This window comes from Chelonia mydas, chromosome 1 (genome assembly GCF_015237465.2).
Source record: "Chelonia mydas isolate rCheMyd1 chromosome 1, rCheMyd1.pri.v2, whole genome shotgun sequence".
NCBI classification, from domain to species: Eukaryota; Metazoa; Chordata; order Testudines; family Cheloniidae; genus Chelonia; species Chelonia mydas.
In genome coordinates, this window is record NC_057849.1 from 39,577,629 (window position 1) to 39,595,039 (window position 17,411).

Below are 17,411 nucleotides of genomic sequence, written 5' to 3' on the forward strand. Positions count from 1 at the left end.
AACAAGCTGGCTCCTGTGAGCACTGATAGTAAAAGTCCAGAAGGTGAAAGAGGTTCTCCATTCTCACTAGAAAAATCAAAAATGTGAGTCTGGTATTGAAGGAGCATGCATTCCTGTCAGCATCTACCTCTCCAAATCAGCTGTTGAGACAGTGTATATTGTTTCCTCAAGTTAATTTTCCTTTGAGGAAACAGAGGGGGGGAAAAAAAAAAAAAAATCAGCTACATGTTTCAGTGCTCCAGCAAAGCGATCATGGAATACTGTAAGCTGCCTGTTCTACTCTTCATATATTGCCATCAGAACATCCCCTCAGACATGAACACATCCAGAAACACAGAAAATATGTAATATTAAAAAGTTATTAAAAACAGATGGCTGTTTCTCTCCAAAAGATATTAGATAGGAAAAGAGGGTGCATGAGTTAATGGGCAGAGCCAAGATAACCACCTTTTAAGTGCAGGCCAGGAGTTCTTCTGTTGTTCAGTAAGTAAATTCCAACTGTCCAGACCAGGTTTTTGGTCACCCTGATCTTCTGGACAATAGGACTTTTCCTAGCCTGGTACATCAATTATCCCACATAATTTTTGCTGGTGTGACTATTCTACAATGATATGAAATCACTGCCATAACTCTTAACTCTTTCACGTGCTTGAGCCAGTGCCCTTGTAATAATGTGCTTATATACTAAAATAATTTTTAAAAGAATTTTACCCAAAGATATCTTCACACTATGTATACCTTTAATCACAATTGTATTTGGTGTTATTTAAAAAATTCAACCTCATAACAGAGTAAAACTAATAAATACATTTTAGTTTCATAACTAACAGAATAGAGAACACGTAACATAATATAGTGATTTAAGTATATTTAACACATGAAGAATACCCTTCACAAAAATTAATATTTTGCTAGATTAAATGTATTTTTACATGATAGATTTTACATTCACAGTTCTACTACAAGTGACAATTTTAGTCTAAGGTTCATTTAAAGTAAGGACCAGACAACTTCTTAGAAGACTGGTCCACTAATAGCTACATTTCCATTTGAAGATAATCATCTCTGTTCTGGGGGGGAAATTAATTCCGGATTTTCAATATTCCTAGTTTATATCCTCAACAGATTTTAAAGTGAAAAAGGTTCTTCTTGTGCAAAAATATTCAATTTAAGCATATAAAAGATTTACCTATCAGTTGCCTTTAACAGACTCAGAACGTTTTTGTTTAAACTTCCTAAAAATGTTTTCAGGTAAGTATTGTCACTAGATTAAAAATGTGAGATACTATAAACTCACTTTAGTGTGAAGTTAACTTTGGTGCAAAAGATGTGCCATGAGACATGACAACTGTTCAAAGTAATTAAGTTTTATAATGATACATTACCACTGCTCCATTATCTGGCATCATTGGTGTTCCCATATTTGCAGCTCCTTCTGGTCCCATGGAAGGACCAGGACCCAGTGCAGGGCCAGGTAAAGTTCCTCTGTTGTTCATATTCATACCCATCATTGGAGGAGGACCTTGGTTACCAGCAGGTGCTGGGCTAAACGCATCTATGCAAAACAATCTATACTTAGAGCTGTCCTATCTGAATTTTACAAGAAGCAACAAACAATGTATAATATTTAAGAAACCAACTATACAAGACTTCCATTACTTGAAATATAAAAGTTGCTTTTATTCTTTGAGACTGTACATTTATCTCAATCTACTTCTATATTGATCTTCATTTTCAAGTTATTGCTCAAATGATTTTTATTCTACAACTTGCTTTCCGAACAAAAACATTTTCTTCCTTTAATCTGAGAACCTCAAGGTATGCAAATAAATGTACTTCTACTGGTTTTGAACAAAAGTTTACTAAATGTATTTATAGTTTGTGAGTAATATACACAATTACAACAGACGAGAAAAATTAGTCAATTTGCAGCTGGCCAACTTTTACACAACTTGGCCATTTAGGTTTCAAGCACCTTACATCAGAAAAGACAACACTCTACTTCATTCCATATTACAAATCAATTGCAATACTGAAACCTAGGTTTTCCAATTCTTTTAAAAACATGCTCTTTTACAGAAGTGTTGGATAGTGGAAAGTTAAGAACAGGATTGTAAAGAGATTTATGGCTAATATTACAAACATCAACAGATTCTGAAATTAAGAAGATACAACAAAACAAATGGAACATTTAACACTAAACCATTAAAACGTTTGATCCATTGTTGGAACAGTAAGAGGTAAGACAGTAGAAGCAAAAACAAAAGAAACAGCAATCTGAGGTGGACAGAAAGTTTATCTATAATAAAAATTCAGCTACCATATATGATTCATTTGTCAGTAACAACTAAACTAATCAGCAGATACAGTAAGACTAATTGTATACATTTGCAAGGTTGCATTATAAGGAAGAAAAAACTTGGTATGTAAATTAGACATATGAGATGTAATGTAAAAAAAATCCAAATAGAACGGGAATGGAACAGTATTTGTTCAGATGGACAATCCATCCTGTTCAGCCAACTATATGCATCCATTTTCTTTGACAATAAACAAAACAAAAAAATGTGCCAAATTCCAAGGTTTTACACCATGTCCGTCACTGTAGTATGTGAATTCCATCCAAGGATCAAACATGTTGGATGGACTGAAATACCTAGTAAAGTCCTTCCCATTCTCCATTAGATTACTACCTTTCATGTTAGGAAGAAATTATAATAAATTCATTAACTGTAAATAGGTCATTCAGAACTATTATCATATTGCTACTACTATAATACGTACATGACACTTCCTCTGTGTTATTAGCACTGACTGCTCGTTATCACAGTGATCAACTAGCAAATCATTGCCCCCAAAGATGTATGTGCACGATTCTGATACTAGAGGAGTGCTAAAATCAGACTCACCCTAACCCTCTTATATTAGTTCCGCTGGAGGAAAAGGTTTTGCAAAGGATCTGTGGTACTAGTGATAAGTGCTACAGGACTTTCTGTTAGAAGATTTGGAGGAGAAGCACTAGTCTTTAATTAAAGAAAAGTTTGAACTCATCACAGTTCTGAAGGATTGTTCCTCCACGTGAACTTCAGCAGATGTCTCCCTGACCCACTACAGATAGATGCTGCTCTAGAGGGTGGAGAATAAGAGGGGGGTAAAGAGCTTCTCACTCAACCATGAGCAAGATTAGTTCATGGGATGTAGAGAAGCAGAAATCTCAGTCCACAAGAACAGTCTGCTCTGAGTATCGATCCTTGTGAGCATACCATGGATCCTCTGCTAACTCTTGCCATTCCAGAGGAGCAGATAGAAAAAGAAAAGGGAGAGGAGCTAATACTATTGCTAGAGTCATAACAGGCGCACACATGCATCTTCGGACAGTAGCAGCACACTGCCTATAATGATGGCAGTGCTCAGTGCTGGTATCACAGGTGACTCAATAGGTGCATATACAACTAGCACAGAGCATCACTATTGCAATGCTACTAAGAAAACAGACTATGCTTTTCTACATGGGCACACACCTGTGAGAGTGTATGAGCTACACCCTGGGAAGTTCTGGCTCTTATTTAAGAAACCAAAGAATATTCAGTTTAACGAACATAAGCAGAATCCCTTTTTAAATGTAATATATTCAATGATTTGAGCATTAGATCCAAGACTAATGGTCTTTTAGATATGTTACATTTCTAGCTCATTTTTTTTCTGAACTGTCTTTCTTGAATTCCTCATTACTTATTTCTTGGATGATACATTTTTAAAGGCAAAAGAGGTTATGTTAAAGTTGTAAATCTTTTTTTCTATTGGTATATGTGACAATAGGCACCAATATATTAGAACTTGGATTAGATCATATCAAGTATCATTGGATATTAATGTAAACCTGTGATTCAAGTTTAGAGTATACTTGTCAAATTTAATTTTCCAAGCCTGTTATATTTTAAAAGGCACAACAGAGAAGATGTAAAATACAGCTTATTTTGAAAATGAAAATAATTTCTTTACCAAGTGTGAAAAGGTATTAAAAGCCATAAGATGAATGATGTACGGTTCATACATAATTTAAAGTTTAAAAGGTATGCCAATTTTATTCCTTAACAAATACATTTCAAGATTTTTTTAATCAAAGATTATGAAGCTCAGTGAAAATACATATTCATGAGTAATCTATTTTAACAGAATTGATTCTTCAAGAGATAGACTACTTGAATTTTAGTGTAGCTTAAAAGCAGATATTCTGCTTAGTCTAACTGAACACTTTTTTCACATTGACTGATTCAGTATGAAATAGAAGTGTATATATATATATACCCAATCTATATATACAAAATAGTTTTATATTTTTAGCCTGAACATTCAGTTAATAAAAGCAGGTTTGTAACAGCGACAATATCACTGAGGGCAACAATGAAATTGCAAGACAATTTCCAGCTATTACTTGGGATAAAATTATTAAAGTTTAGCCCCCACAAAGTATTTAACTTCTTGTTAAGTAACATAGCAGTAAGAAGTGATCTAATAAAGCCATGAACAGAATATACATTATATTTAACTTTTGTATTCAGATACAAAATGTCCTTCCCCCTCCCCTCCCAAGACTTCTTGTAAACAGCAGAAACTGTTTCATGTTTTCCATCAAACAACATTTTTCAGGATATCATCTTCACTACCTTCGCCTGTTTTCCTACTTTGTAAATATCCAAATTTTTCTCCCACACACAGACTAAAATAATAAAATGCAAGTTCAGTAAATAGATACTTACTGCAAGAATCAGTTATTCAGAGACAAAATGGATGAGATTTTATATTACCTATCATTAAAATGCTTTTTCCTTACTACTAGCTCTTGTCACTAATGTATAATACCGATGAGTAACATGTACAGTCCCAAAGAATTGTAGTCTTATATTATAGAAGCCTATTTGCTTCAGATCCCTACCTCCCATGTTTATTGCTCCACGAGGACCCATATCACCCATTCTCATTTCCTGTTCTCTCTGAAAGTAAACATAGTTTTCATGGTCAACCTATCATGATTATTTTAACATTCCCATCTACTACAAAAAAAGCACAATTTTCTTTTATGTTTTAATTTCTTTCGTCATGTTTAGAAAAAATACAGGAAATACAATTAAATATATTCTTCAATTGATATGAATTGGGATTATTTGGTAATAAACGAACAAGACAAAAGTGCATAAGTCTTATTAAAAGTTCCCTTAAACCTAATACAAATCTTACAGAGAAGTTTCATTAAACAGAAGCAAAGGTCTAATGATGCTACAGTAATTCTGTTTTTAGACCACAGCTTTAGAGTATTCTCTCAAAATAGTTTGCACTATTGCAGGGGGGGAGAGGGGGGAAGAGGCAAAATTAATGTTCCTACAAGGTGCCAATTCATATCCTGAAACACTTGTCAACCACTTATCCACAGAAGCAGTACCACACTGCTCTGTTAATTTGCCTCACTACTGAGCTGAAAAGATCACCACAAGGAGCAGAGATGTCAATTTGTGCCAATCGTATTGATATTTTTTGGTTTTGTAACCAGTTAGGAACTAGGCATAGACCACCAATACATAAGGGCCACAAAACACCGAGCAGAAAATGACTTTCAGTTACAGCTGACTCAAGTGCTGGCTTAGACTGAAACAGGTGACCTAGAGATGAAATGGGCCACATTTCATTACCAATCCCAACCCATTTTATTTTGCCCTTAAAGACAGACTTGGAAGTCAGCAACATCTAGGTGAATTACTACACAATCTAGTATGAGGCACTACCAATTCCCACAGCACGCAAGACTAGAATTTACAGCATCTCAGACTCCACTGCACATAGAAAATCTGATGAAAGGTGCTGTGCCAGAGCCAAATGTATACCCAAATGTTTAGTTAAAGCAAGCTGCAATGGTACTGAACACCAAACTACATCAAAATCAGTGAATATCCAAAAGCAACCAGTTTTTGGTGTTTGGTTTTGAGGGGTAGGGTTTTTTTTTTTTTTTTTGGGGGGGGGGGGGGGGTTGGAGACAGGAAGCATTTACCATATACATTATGTTTTAATTTAGGCTTTTAAAAAATCTTTTCGTCCCCAATCAATCACACCAGCACTACGTGGCTTGCTATGTAATACTGCATGTCTTCAGTAAAGCAGTTAATGCTAAAGGATTTCACTTAAGGTGATGGTTTAGGGTGGGGTTTTTGTTTGTTTTTTAAACTAACTCCCCTTTCCACCCAAAAAAAACTGGTTAGTGAGAGTACTCAACAGTATCTACTGGGTTTTATTCAACTTTACTTTCATTTTAGCTTTGCTGCTGACTTTTAAAGGAGAGAGGTAATGTTTCAGGTAGCAGACCAAAGGACCACAAAATTTGCCTGCAGATTGTTTGATGTCCATTTGTTTGCCATCATTCCAACAAATCTATTCTTCCATCTTCCCCAGTTGTGTCTGGTTGTAACCAACTTTTAGTGTCTTGTTAAATTTTAGTTTTTATACTCTTCAGAGCTGGGACATTCTCTTCTTCACTTGTTTTGTGAGGTACAAATAAAACACAAGGACACAAAAAACACATCAATGTGACAAAAGGAGGCATTTAGCTTCACAAAAAATCACTAAATATTAAGGGTTACTCTGTGGCTTGACTGATATAATTCTTAACAGCCATATTATCCTTAAAAATCATTTATTCAGAATAAGACCACCTACTGAATTACAAAACAGTAGTCTGGGTTTGGCCATGAGAGTCAAAAAATCTATCCCACATAAATGGTGTCCCAGAATACCTTAGGACAGTACAAAAGCAGGACTAAATTGCTCCTTTCCAGATCACTGGGCCCTTTTCTCACTCTCTAGATGCTTGTCCTTTCGCTAGCAGAACCAGTTCTAGCCCCTGCAGACACCTGTCAGCTGTGCACAGCAGGGGATTAAAGTGGAGCCAGCTGACACTGAGAAGGAAAGGTGGGCAGGAACATCTAAGCTACCAACGCAGGAGCCTGCATGGGATAGGAGTTGTTGGGGAGAAGATGGGAAAAGAGGGCTGAGAAACTGAGGTAGCAACCAAGAGATTGGGAGGGGACAGAGTTTGCAATCCTATGGGATTCTGGGAGCCATGGAAGATAATTAAGAAGCCATGGGAAGAGAAGGCTGGACCATGAAGAGCATAGTAGGAGTCATATGGAGTGCAGAGAATGAATAATGGCGACAGAAGGGAGCAACACAATTTTCAAAGGACAACTCTTCAAATAAACCAAGGGTCTAGAATGATTTAACTGCAAATGTTAGGTTATTCTTTCCTGCCTCTCACACACTTCTAAGAAAATAAATTTAAAACGTGCTGGAATGCAACTAAAAACCTCCAGTGGCCCCGATTTATCTGAAAAATTTGTCCCTAGAAAACTTCTTGGTATGTTGGCAACTATGGTTATAGTCCTGGGCAGCTGTAAGAGTCACATGAACCCAAAACAGAGTTTTTTTTGTAGGTTTTTGACTCTCTTATTTCAACACTGTAGAAGTTACATTGTATTCCCTGCATTTTTGTATCTTCATAGAATTTTAATTTTATGCATTCTCCCCCTTTTTTAGGATTTTATACAAAAGAAATTCCTGGAGCATGTACCAAACATGTACCCTCATATACAATTTAAAATCTACTTGCAGCTTGCCATTCCTCTACATTAATTTTACACACACACACACAAAAAAGATCTTTAAAAACAGGAATATCAGTACCACTGAGCTAAATAAATACACTAAGAATCTTTAAAAATATACACATCTTTTTAAAATATTAAAATATTAAAAGAATTTTTGAAGTCTATTGCTATAAAACTTCATGAAATTAAGAGGTATGGGGAAAAGTTTGTTGAGATGAGGGATGAAAGCATCTCCATCATCATTAAATGTCATCTCCCCTTTAGTATTAAAAAAGCATCAGAATGCAAGAGTTAAAGTACAGCCAAAACAAGGTAACCACCACATTTTTTCCTAGGAAGTTTGCCTTCCAATTTCAGTAGCCTAAGGAACCAAAAAAATTCAAGTCTACATATACTACGTTATTCATCATAATAAAGCTGTAAATAGAAATATATTTGAAATGGACTATTCTGTGGAACAACAATGGCAGAAAGCAAGAATACCAGCAATGTAATATTTATATTGGGTTTATATCAGAAGGCAAACCATGTAATTCTCATCAGCACCCAGTGGCAGTGAATGCAAATCTTGACCAATCTAAGACCAATCACTCACCTTCCCAGCTGAGATTAATGATCACAAGAGTAGCAAAATGAAAAGAAGGGAATTCAAAAAGAAACACTGCAATTTTGGTCCCAGAACACTTCCTGTGAAGTCACTTTAAATGTTATCCATTAAAATCAAGTTATTTTTTTAAAATATGGATGCAGTTATCAGACCATTTTAATTTTTCAAGCAAAACAAAACTCCGGTGACATCATGTTTTTCTCACTGTAAGGATATTCAACGTGTTAAATAGAAAATAGGATTCGTTCCACAACAGAGGGGACTTTGACTACAATGTCAGATAAGTACAGATCTTTAGCACTTCAGTATCTCCCACGAAGTTTAAAAGAAACACTCTGGAAAAAACAGTCAATATTCCATTATAAGACTGAACATAATCCTTTGTGCACTAGCATGTATTGTTTAGTAGGAAAATGACCAGCTCAGAAGCTTGCAGTCCATTTCATTCAAAACTTCAACGTAGAGTGGCAATATTAACTCCATTCCAGAGACCACCTTGGGCAGCACATGAAATTCTATTTTGGGGTTACTGCTCCTAAAAAGGAGCCATTCCCTTCCCTCCCAACCCAGATTTTTGGAAACAGAACAGCAAATATGAACTGTTGTATTACACCAAATTTTCGATTAGGTCAGCTTTTAAGACCAAACAGATGAAGTAGACTTGAAAGGATTAGATTTTTATCAGTAAATATTGGTAAACATCAATTTCACTACACATGAAAACAGATGAAAAATATTTCCACCAATGTTAATTAAAATTTACAGATTAATAAAGAAAAATTTTGTTTAAGAACTTACCAGAGTTCGAATAAGGATCTTTATACTTTGTCAACATCACATATCAAAATATACAATTTGTGTTTTAACTTTTTGAATCTTAATATCTGCTGTCATTAAGAACTACTGTCTGACATCCCCCCAGAATTTCCCACAATTATGAAAATTTAAATCAAAGTCTAATTCCCCCCCCCACAAATAAACACTGATATCTGTTGAAATTATAAAAAATTAATTCTGCCAAGCCTGCCTTTAAGTATTAAATTCAACCAACTTACAAACTACTGCAAATGCGGATACTGTAAGAATCAAATCAATGAAACCTATAACAAACAACATATACTTTATATAAAATATACACAAACAGACATCCCATGAAATCTTCATGTTGGAAAAATATTACTAATGTTAGTAATAAGGGTAAAGATAGCTGGCCAAAAAATCTGATCTTTTAGGGAAAAAAGATACATTAATAATCTGTCCTAAGTGTAATACACACACACATATATATACATACACATAGAGGGAGCGAGAAAATTGAAATGTAACAACTTCCTTAAAATTAGGTGGGCAGGAATAGTAGAAAAACCAGTACAAGTTATTTAGGCCTGCACTTTTCAGAGGAACTCATCATTCCCCACAAGTTATCACTTTCAAGGAAACCTCCATGCTAAACTCCCTTGTCCTATATGTTTTATTTTGGGAGGTACGCACGTGGGGGACGTCACCCACTTTTGTGGAACCTTCCCTTACTCCCCAGTCTAGACCCTAGCTGAGATAGAATCGAAGAGCATATAAGACCAGTTAATGCTGTCTATGGTATTTAGTGTTCAGTCTTCAGCTAGTCTTAAAAACAGAAGTTAAAATCACACATGGATATTTCCTTGAACAGAAAGAGTACAACATATTTTAACACTTCCCAAGAGAAAATTTTCTAAAAAAAGTTACAATGTGATTGAAAATACACATTGATATTTAATTCTAACACCATGCAAGTCAAGTAGGGTATAGTGTTGTATAAAAATACACAGTCAAAATATGCGTTGTAATTTAAATGTTAACTAATGCTAAAAATACTATGCACACGACCAACCCAAAAACTAGATAGGGTTTCATTAGTAATGTACTATTTTATTAATAAACCCCTTCATAAATGTATCCTAGCGTCTCACCCATTGGCAGGCCATTAAAGACTGAACGGGAATATACAAATTAATGAAATTCAATATATTATCTTATGGGTTTGGTAAGACGAATATCTACTTTCAGATGGAAAGAAATCCATCTTTAAAAATCCACAGCTTTTTAAAAAAAAATCCACCAATTCTCATTTTAAAAACTATAGGTTCTTAAATGCCTTTAGATGGGGGGGAGGGGGAAAGATATTAAAGTAAAACTAACTTCATCTTGTAAAAACATTTAAATATTTTGAATATACTGAAACCAACAGAAAGTGCAAATTGTTTTCCAAAACTCTGAAGGCCTTGCTCACAAATTTCCACTTTTTATTCTATAATAAAAAAATGATTTGGGCTACTTTAGTTGAAGATGTTACCCGCTTTTTCAAAACACACTGATTTACTGCTCTACAGCATGGCTCACTACCCTTTCCTAAAATATGGGAATAAATTCTAGAAAGCATTTAAAATATTATTGCATTGGCTCAGCTCCCAGGAAACAACAGTACCATTTGGGAAAGTGCAGGCTTAATAATCATATCTAAAAAAATTAACGGAGCATCAGGTGAAACAAGAAATCAGCTAGCATACCAATTCCATTAACACTAGATTTAGGGCAGTGGTTTTCACCTGTGTTTCGCAGACCACTGGGGGCAGCAGACAAGGGCTAGGATTTCAAAAGGGATCCACACTTCCATTTGAAATATTTTTAGGGGTCTGCAAATGAAAAAAGGATGAAAACCACTGGTTTAGGGTCTTCTTGCTGACTTTGTGTATCCACAGAAATATACATTTTCCTTTAAACTCCTGTGTGGAATGCCTGCCCTGACCATGGAAAACAGATGCAATGTTTTATCTTATTTGGGTGCCCTTTCATACCCAACACTGAAAAGTGCTAACTTCCTCTAATTTTGATCACTTAAGTCTTGACTACACTAGGAAATTTTTGCAAAAAATTATCACTATTGCCAAGTCTGGTTCAGTTCCACTAATGTTAGCACATTAACAGCCCTAGTGCATATGAGCCAAACATGCTGTAATCTACCCATGGAGAGAGCAGATCTAATGAACAGCAGCCAACAACTCATCTACAGGAGAGCAGCAGCAGCTCAACAGAAAGGCTCCCATCCTTGCTAACACCACTGATACTGAACAATTCTAGCCCCAATGAGAAATTTTAGCAAACTGTCCTTAATGTATACCAGGCTTTACATGCTAACACTACAGGAGTGGGTGGGTGAGATTCTATGGCCTGTGTTGTGCAGGTCAGACTAGACTATCATAATGGTCCCTTCTGACCTTAAAGCCTATGATTCTATGATAAAAAAAAACAACTCAGCTAATGTGATTATTTGGGTCACTGGACAGCCTGTCAGTGTAACCTTTCACTTATTTGAAAGCAGATTTGATTGGATGGTTGCAAATTTTGAATAAGCAAATAATGTAAGTTTATTGTCTAGTATAAGAGATAAAATTGCTGATGTGAGCAGTGTTTTTCATTGCTATCAATTTCTTAAAAGGCTGAATCTCATTATATGCCTTATGAGATTTCACAGGTTTTCTATAAAACCTGATCCAGCAAGTGTAAAGGCAGTTCAAGTTCTTTATTAGAACATACTTGTTTTTGTGCCTTATCAAGGAAAAAAAATATTCCCATTTTCCAGGTAATATGTTTTCTGTGGATCATTCAAGACAACACAGATGCTGGGCTCTTTCGTCTCACTTGTTTTGCCAAGCAGGGTAATAAGCAATCACCATCCAAGATTTTCCTGCTCACAGGGTTCCCCCTCTCCTGCTTCTACACTGTGATGCCATCCATCTGGAAAAAAGTCTGCTGGCCTGCTACACCTTGGTAAGAGAGAGGGCAATTCTCTTACTGAAGCGAGGAAGAACGGGAGCGTCTAGAATCACAACGAGCAATAAAAGTGGGAAATATAATTTGTCTTTTTATGACTTGGTCCACAACAGCAGAGGAATTGGTTTCTGATCAGAAAGATGTTATAAGAAAACATTAGGGCTGTCAAATTATTTTTTAAAAAAAGTTGCAATTAATCGTGAGAATTAAAAAAAAAAAATCACAACATGCATTAACTGCGATTGACAGCACTAGAAAACATCAAAGGAGAACAAGAGACAAGGTTGAACTAGAAAAATCCTGAGGAAAAGGGAGGGGAATGAATAGAAACAGGAATCTGTAGCCTCTGCCTATTCTACAAAAAAAAAAAAAAAAAAAAAAAAAAGCAGCTTCTCACAGAAGCCCAGCTGTAAGCACTCCGTGGTCAATTACTCTATCTGGAGTCGCCTGCGCATTCAGAGCACAGTATCTATCCAAATCTATCACGCTCAGTGAGCCGAGGATGTTAGTAGAAATCCTGAGGGAGTTCTGGATAATACGTGTCAGGCTCCTAACTGTGAAAGGGCCTCCTGGATCGTTTTAATTTTTTAGCCTAGGTGCAAGGTTTGTGTGCAGCTTTCTAGGAGACTCCTTATTCCTACCCTGAATATCCTTTCCGCTGATGTTAGAGTACACACGGATGTCTGAGTTTATAGACAATGTGGGTGAGGTAGTATCTTTTTTTGCACAAACTTCTTTCGGTCAGACACAAGCTTTTGGGCTTACACAGAGCTCTTCTTCAGGTCATGAGCAAGAAATGCAGAATCTACTTTAAGGAAGCAGATCCGATTATTTCCATAATTCTTTAGAAGGATACACAGTGCCTGAGCAGATTTAGCAAAACTTGAGAAGCTCACCACCAGAAATTTGGGAGATCCTTTCACTAAGGAAAAAGAACAGGAGTACTTGTGGCACCTTAGAGACTAATGAGATTGGGACTCACCACCGCAGCACCTCCTGCTGTTCACTCTGGGAATTAGCTCAGTTAATGCGGAGCGCCCTCTGCCAGTAGTGTCCTGTCCGTCTCTTGCCCTAGATTGGCTGATCAACCCACGTTGCTCCCAGCTTGCGACTTCCTCTTCAGGACAATGCCCTCCGGCAGTGCCCACTGCTCCGGTCTCACCCCCTTCCGGGGGTTTGGTGTTATCAGCAGTCCTTCTCTTCATCCCAGTCACAATGGCCAACTACACCCCAAAGTCTAACCCCCTTTTGGCAGAGATCTGATGCACTCCGTGATGGCCACTCCAAAAGGCCAGGTGGATGTGCAAGGGGGAAGGTGGGGGACCCAGGCCTGCACTCTACTCTGGGTCCCGACCCAGGGACCCTTTGGCGGCAGCCTTCCTGCCTGCCCTCCTCCTCTCCCTTTGCCATCTCTCTCCCTGGGCCATTTCCCCTTTGGCCCCTTTTCACCGGCTAGGCCCTTTTTCTCAGGGTCTGCAGCCCGGCAGGTACCAGGCAGGAGTTCCCTTCTGCTCCCTCCACCTCCCCAGCACTGTGCTGTCCCTGGTGCTAGTCTCCTCATGCAGAAGACAGACCTTCACCTTCTGAAGGCCTGAGAGAGACTACCAGCTCTCTTCCTGGGCAGCCTTTATATAGGGCCTAGCCTAGCCCTGATTGGCTGGCTGTAATACTGGCCCTGACTGGCTCTCTAACAGGCCCTCCCTGATTGGCTGCCGCCTTGCACAGCCACTCTGGCCTGTCGTAGCCCAATCTGGCATGGGAGTTGGGCACCATCCCACCACAGAGACTAACAAATTTATTAGAGCATAAGCTTTCGTGGGCTACAGTCCACTTCATCGGAGGCACAGAATGGAACGTATAGTAAGAAGATATATATATACCCATACAGAGAAGGTGGAAGTTGCCATACAAACTGTAAGAGGCTAATTAATTAAGATGAGCTATTATCAGCAGGAGAAAAACACTTTTGTAGTGATAATCAAGATGGCCCACTTAGACAGTTCACAAGAATGTATGAGGATACTTAACATGGAAAAATAGATTTAATATGTGTAATGACCCCGCCACTTCCAGTCTCTATTCAAACCCAAGTTAATGGTATCTAGTTTGCATATTAATTCAAGCTCAGCAGTTTCTCATTGGAGTCTGTTTTTGAAGCTTTTCTGTTGCAAAATTGCCACCCTTAAATCTTTTACTGAGTGGCCAGAGAGGCTGAAGTGTTCTCCTACCGGTTTTTGAATGTTATGATTCCTGATGTCAGATTTGTGTCCATTTATTCTTTTACGCAGAGACTGTCCGGTTTGGCCAACGTACATCCTCACACCTTTTTGTAAACTGTCTAAATGGGCCATCTTGATTATTACTACAAAAGTGTTTTTCTCCTGCTGATAATAGCTCATCTTAATTAATTAGCCTCTTGCAGTTTGTATGGCAACTTCCACCTTCTCTGTATGTGTGTGTGTGTATATATATATATATAAAATTTCTTACTATATGTTCCATTCTGTCCATCCGATGAAGTGGGTTGTATGCTCTAATAAATTTCCTAGTCTCTAAAGTACCACAAGTACTCCTGTTCTTTTTGCAGATAGACTAACACGGCTGCTACTCTGAAACCTTTCACTAAGTAAAGGGTTTACATATGACCTAAACAGGGCTAATATGACAGAGTAGCCCAACAAGCCCCTCTCAGACATTAAGCAATACCTGGAAGAAGTTAATGCCTCCTACTAAAGATCAGTAGCCAGGAAGGATTCAAAGTATTTCACAGTTTGTTGTGAATTTCTTTTTGTAGGGGGACAGCAGAGGAGTTCTCTCTTTTACTATTCCAGAACCTGCCTCTGTCCACTGCTGCATTAAGCAGAGCTTCTCTACCCTTTAGGCAAACCAAGTGCTTGTTTTAGGGGTTTTTTTTCCCCCCTAGTCATAGCTCCAGAAATTGCTTCAGTCACTGAGCAGGAGACCACAGAAAACACTTTAGACTCTTGCAGGAAAGTAAGTAGCATTCAGGAGAAGGTTCTTCTTTTTCTCTACTAGCCTTCTGTGGTCAAAAGACAAATGCTGGTCACATGGGAAGTCGAGCTGGTCCGGAATATTTCAACAAAATGTTATTCCTCAGAAAATGCTGATTTGCCAAAACCAAAAAGGTTGGTTTTGACAAATTTCCAGTTTAAAAACTTTTGTAAAGCTTCAAAATTGTCAAAACGTCCCATTTTGATATCTTCTAAATGAAAGTTTTTCAGAGCATATAACTTTCAATATTTAAGTTAATTTACAGTAAAAAATGAAAGCGTAAAAAACTGACTTTTGATTCACAAAAAATTGAGATTTTGATTGGGATGGGAAAAATGTTCAAAAACTCGTATCACAGGATGGGAAAAATACTTCTTGCTGAGTTCGAGTCAGAAGCAACCAGAGAGGTCACTTTCCTGTATGTTGTTCTAAGTAAGGCAGGAATCTGACTGGAGAAGTGTAAGACCAAACTCAGAGCAGGAAAATTGTGGACAATGACTGGCCATCATTGTGCCTGCTTGGGCAAGTGAAGGGTGGAGGAGCCCAATGACAGCACTGGCAGTCTGAGCCAGAAATATTTACCATGACAACATACTGGGGTATAAGTCTCTCCCTTGACTATGCAAGGAGGTTTCTCATTGATCCGGCAAAAATTCCCCTCAGATTTAAAACAGTCAAATATAAAAACTTTTGACAACAAAATGCAACTCTTCTGAACAAAAGCTCAGTCTTATTACAGTTTATACCCCACTTAGTGTACTTTAGTGTACAATGGCAATTTAGTGTACAATTAAGCAGAACTAGTTACTGTCTTCACAAGGAGACTTTTTCCTCTGATCACTTTGAAATAAACTTGACTCTTAAGTAACATACTGTTTTGTATGATTGTGCTGAAGAGGCACCCAAGAAAAAGTCTACTGTAGGAGCACTGGAGAAATTCAGTCAGACTATTGCTCAAGTGCCTCTTGCCTGTTCAGAGACAACTCTCATCCAGCCCCACCACAGAAGACCAGGCAAACTTCACTCTACATTCTTGCCCAAGGTCTTTTTGAATTCTTAACCTGGAGTCTCCTTTGACAGACTGTGCAATACCGTCCTGGCTCTAGAAACTAAATTTCATTCCTGTGATGCTTTACAGAAAATTTGAGACAAAATTTCATATAGTCAAACAAAAATCTTTCATTTGGACAATGCCATATCCCAAACCAAAAATGCACGTGATAATGGATGGCAAGAATTTCCTTATATTCTTATTCTGATGATGTTTAGAACTTTGTTGATTCAAACCCAAAACTTGTAGCCTAAAACTAGGAAAGGTTTAAAATCTGTTGATCTATTACAAAACTTCATTCCAAATTTGGAAATTTTTATATATTCTTTGTCGATTGACATTTCAGCCTTTTTTCTGTAATTGTTTATACTTTCCTGCATTTGTGAAAAGTATATTCAGGATTAGCCTTAAGATTTAGAAGTTTTCTGGAGTAAATTTTTATACCTGGTCTTTTTACATTATAATAATAAACATTTGCCGTTCCTTCATAGGATATCAAAGTGCTATACAAAAGGTGGGTATTTACAGATGGAGAAGATTAGGAACAGACACATTAAAAGACAGATTCTGCCATTTTTACTCAAGTTGTTTTCAATTGACTGAGTACTCACAAAACAAGGTTATACTGTCCATAAATATGGGTGGAAGAATCTCCCGCTATATGAACTGCTCACCATCACAGTCTACTCAGGAGTAAAAAGAAAAGGAGTATTTGTGGCACCTTAGAGAGGAGTAGAATCCCAGTTTCCCCAATTTTCAGCTCCCTGCTCTAGCCTCACTGTCCCCCTCTTCTAGACTCAGTCACTAGAATCTAATCTGTTAAGAAAATCCCCCAGCCCCAAAGGTTTTTTAATGTCCATTGTGCAGGACTTCATAGATCTGGTGCTCACTAAGTGGAACAAAATGATTTTATGGAGCTGAAGGGTTTTTGTTTTGTTTTGTTTTGTTTTTTAAACAGACCCTATGTTTTCCCATTATCTAGGGAAATATCTAAGTATACATATTGATTCACACACACACGCGTGCACACACACACAATGTATAACTGTGGGTGTATATATACCAACTTATAGAGAAGACAACTTGTGTTCTTTGTACAGATAACTGGTTATTTACACTCCTTTTTCAAACAAAGGTGCTGATGTCAGGGTCTCCTCCTCTCCCCCTGCCCCTGTACCCCATCTCCACAGAGTGCAGGGGAGGGGAGAGACATGACAGGGCTCAGGATGGAAGGAGCTTGCTGGCAGCTGCTGCTGTGTCTTAACTTGCTGATCTACTT

At 37.4% G+C, this 17,411-nt stretch overlaps 1 protein-coding gene across 7 annotated transcripts in view; it reads right to left on the minus strand.

The window, feature by feature from the left end:
- The window catches only part of PSPC1 (paraspeckle component 1), a 93,556-nt gene that overhangs the window by 45,036 nt on the left and 31,109 nt on the right, over positions 1-17,411 (minus strand). For 2 of the 7 annotated variants that reach the window (XR_006286129.1, XM_027821574.3), the window contains exons 7-8: positions 4,937-4,994; positions 1,386-1,555 (exon numbers count right to left, since the gene is read on the minus strand). The exons of 3 other annotated variants lie outside the window; for them this stretch is intronic. Coding sequence is in view for 3 of the 4 variants with exons in the window: in XM_027821574.3 (XP_027677375.2) it covers positions 1,386-1,555; positions 4,937-4,994 (228 nt within the window). In the remaining variant the exon portion in view is untranslated. Of the gene's footprint in view, positions 1-1,385; positions 1,556-4,936; positions 6,525-17,411 lie in introns of those variants that run through there. 2 more of the 7 variants (XM_043530278.1, XM_043530288.1) reach the window with 2 other exon arrangements.